The 3,624-nt window shown below is 48.5% G+C and overlaps 1 protein-coding gene across 1 annotated transcript; it reads right to left on the bottom strand.

The window, feature by feature from the left end:
- Nucleotides 1-644, bottom strand: LOC147973916 (uncharacterized). The gene is given in 2 exon segments (XM_087524833.1): nucleotides 1-117; nucleotides 120-644. Coding segments are annotated over 2 exon segments (642 nt in total).
- Between the last annotated feature and the right edge of the window lie 2,980 nt (nucleotides 645-3,624).

Below are 3,624 nucleotides of genomic sequence, written 5' to 3'. Positions count from 1 at the left end.
TTATAGCACTGTACCTCGCTCTTGTCTCTGCGCCCTCCACCACGGCCATGTCCGCGGCCACGGCCACGGCCACCACGGCCGCGTCCTCGCAATGAGTCATGCCCTCTCACCATGAGGAGCTGCTCTTCTTCACGTGCCGTCTCCCGCCCCTTGACGAGCTCCTCGTGCGCCTTGAGTGAACCAATGGCCTCCTCCATGGCCATCTTGTTGGTGTCGCCGAACAATGCAATCGATGACGCGACGTGGATGAATTTGTTGGAGACGGCTCGGAGCAGCTTCTTCACGACGTACTTCTCCTCCATCGCATCACCAAGTTCACGGATGCGCCCCACGAGCGTCGTGAACCTCGCCGCGAAATCATCCACGAACTCCGCATCACCCATCTTGAGGCCATCAAATTCCGAGCGCAAGGATTGAACCCTCGCCTCTCGGACGCGCTCGACGCCCACATGCATGGAGCGTAGCGCCGCCCACAACTCGGCTGCGGTCTCCTTCTCCGCAACTCGCAGCAGCGTCGAGTCGTCGATGGACTGGGAGATGATCGTCATGGCCATCTCCTCCTTGCCCTTGTCGACCTCCGATGAGGCCTCGCGATCAACGGCACCCCACGCGTCGTTGGCGCGCAAGAGGTACTTCATCCTCATCGCCCATGCCGCGTAGTTCGTCCTCGTGAGCAGCGGGAATGGGAGCTTCCCCGCCGCCGTTGTCACCGCTGTCGCGGCAGCCGCCGTCGCCGCCGAGTCGCTCGGCACCAACGCTCCACTCACTGAAGAGTCACGCGGCATCGCCTTCGTCATCACCTAGCTCCGATACCAAATGTTGGGGCTGAATCTCTCAACCCCTCTTCTTCTTCCTCTAGCTGCTGTCTCTCACAACTCAAGGAAGAAACACAGGAACACAAGAAGTTTGGTGAGCTGCTGTTTCACACAACCAAAGCTCTTTTTCTTCTCTCTATTCACTTGTGTTGAAATAAACGTGCTCTACCACACTTAAGTACCACGCACGCACGCACGCACAGCCTGGGCACACTTGCCCACTAACACCACCAACAAACTAGCGCATGCACGCACTAACCCAGGCCACTAACACACACATGCAGCTAACAAGAATTGACCACATCTACTACTACGGACCTCTTCTCAAGGCCTCAACAGACTCCTATCCATCAGCTCCAACTTGTGCAGGTCGTTCCCTTCAGAGCTTCATGCATCACCGTCTCACACGGCAAGCTAGCTTCACGCCACAGCTTGGACTTTCTCCATGCATGCTCTCAGAACTGAAACATCCTACTCGTACGCATCGCACGTACCTCCGCACAGACAAACTACTACATACTTTAGCTACATGCAGAAAGAAAGCAAACTAAAATGTGGATACAATCAAGATTAAACCTAACACCAGTGCTACTACTAACGCGCTACAGCTAAGTTGTAGCAGTATAGCGCTGCTTGAACCAACGCTACTGGTAAGTATGGTTAGCAGTAGCACTGCTCCGACCAACGCTACTACTAACTATCTGTAGCGCTGCATCGAAGCAAACACTGCTACTAAACCAGCGCTGCCGCTAGATGCCTACCACCGTAATTGCTAATTAATATTGCTGCTTTCATATTTTTATGTCCTCTCTACGTATTTGTGATGTATTTGTGCATGCCATATATAGTAGTTTCATTATATCATACTAAACATGCATTATTGTCATCATATCATACACATACAGTAGTCTCGTCATACTCATACCATCATCATCCAACACAAATATCATCACATATCGAAAATAGTGATACACAAGTCATGTCAATGTCTCGAATAAATACAACTGCATGGTCATGGCACACACACAAGTTTCACCATCTCTATTTAAACCATGATGTAGAAGATAAGAGTGATCAGTATGAGCAAGAGCGCGACTATGTAGTACTTCTTGAGGCACCGGTTTCGCTCCCTCTCTTGCCGGAACGTCCACCTCAAGTAACTATTTTCCGCTTCAGCTCTGCTGTCGAACCCTCTGTGGCTAGTGCCCGGGTACTTGTCCAGCTGGGCCTGTGCGTCTGGCCAGTGGTCGTACATTCCTGAAACCCTCCCAACGAATATGGCGTAGCAGTCCTTCGCCATCTCTGATCTATGTACCTGCATCGTTGGTTGATGAATTCAACGATAATATGCAACATAATGTACTTGAGAAACACAAAGAGGCATAATTAGCAAAATATAAGCAACCAATAGTAAACATAAATAACGAAGTTCCTCATACCCAAACTAATTAACTAGAGCGATCTACGCTAGTTCAGGAGGACGGTTTAATCACATCACGGAGTTTCGTAGTGCATAAATTCAAAGTTTTGCCACAGAAAGACAGTAGTGACACATTGTCATCAACAATCAGTCCTCCATGTCGGCGTTCCAATCTTCATAGTCAGGGAGGAAGCACCCGAGCTTGTTGAAAGGTTTTAGGTCCAGACGCTGAGCGGGTAGTAGTGCTCGGACATCATCCCGCGTGATGGGCCCATGGTACAACATCCCTGTTAGTTCGAGGACCTCCTTGATACGTCCATTTTGCATCATGCTTTTATATCAATATTTATTGCATTATGGGCTGTTATTACACATTATGTCACAATAATTATGCCTATTCTCTCTTATTTTACAAGGTTTACACAAAGAGGGAGAATGCCGGCAGCTGAAATTCTAGGCTGGAAAAGGAGCAAATATTAGAGACCTATTCTGCACAACTCCAAAAGTCCTGAAACTCCACGAAAGTCAGTTTTGAAATATATAAAAAATATTGGGTGAAGAAAGCACCAGAGGGGGGCCACCCACCATCCACGAGGGTGGGGGGCGCGCCCTACCCCCTAGGCGCGCCCCCTTTCTCGTGGCGCCCCTGGCAGGCCTCCGGTGCCCATCTTTTTCTATATGAAGTCTTTCGCCTAGAAAAAATCAGAAGGAAGTTTTCGGGACGAAGCGCCGCCGTCTCGAGGCGGAACCTTGGCAGAACCAATCAAGGGCTCTGACGGAGCTGTTCTGCCGGGGAAACATCACTTTGGGAGGGGGAAATCATCACCATCGTCATCACCATCGATTCTCTCATCGGGAGGGGGTCAATCTCCATGAGCATCTTCACCAGCACCATCTCATCTCAAACCCTAGTTCATCTTTTGTATCCAATCTTTGTCTCAAAACCTCGGATTGGTACCTGTGGGTTGCTAGTAGTGTTGATTACTCCTTATAGTTGATGCTAGTTGGTTTATTTGGTGGAAGATCATATGTTCAGATCCTTTATGCATATTAATACCCCTCTAATTATGAACATGAATATAATTTATGAGTAGTTATGTTTGTTCCTGAGGACATGGGAGAAGTCTTGCTATAAGTAGTCATGTGAATTTGGTATTCGTTCGATATTTTGATGAGATGTATGTTGTCTCTCCTCTAGTGGTGTTATGTGAAGTCGACTACATGACACTTCACCATTGTTTGGGCCTAGGGGAAGGCATTGGGAAGTAATAAGTAGATGATGGATTGCTAGAGTGACAGAAGCTTAAACCCTAGTTTATGCGTTGCTTCGTAAGGGGCTGATTTGGATCCACATGTTTCATGTTATGGTTAGGTTTACCTTAATACTTC

The sequence above is a fragment of the Triticum urartu genome, chromosome 5A (genome assembly GCF_056163025.1).
Source record: "Triticum urartu cultivar PI428250 chromosome 5A, HENAU_Tu73, whole genome shotgun sequence".
NCBI lineage: Eukaryota > Viridiplantae > Streptophyta > Magnoliopsida > Poales > Poaceae > Triticum > Triticum urartu.
Note: the sequence above shows the minus strand (reverse complement) of the source record. Positions and strands in the feature narration are given on the sequence as shown.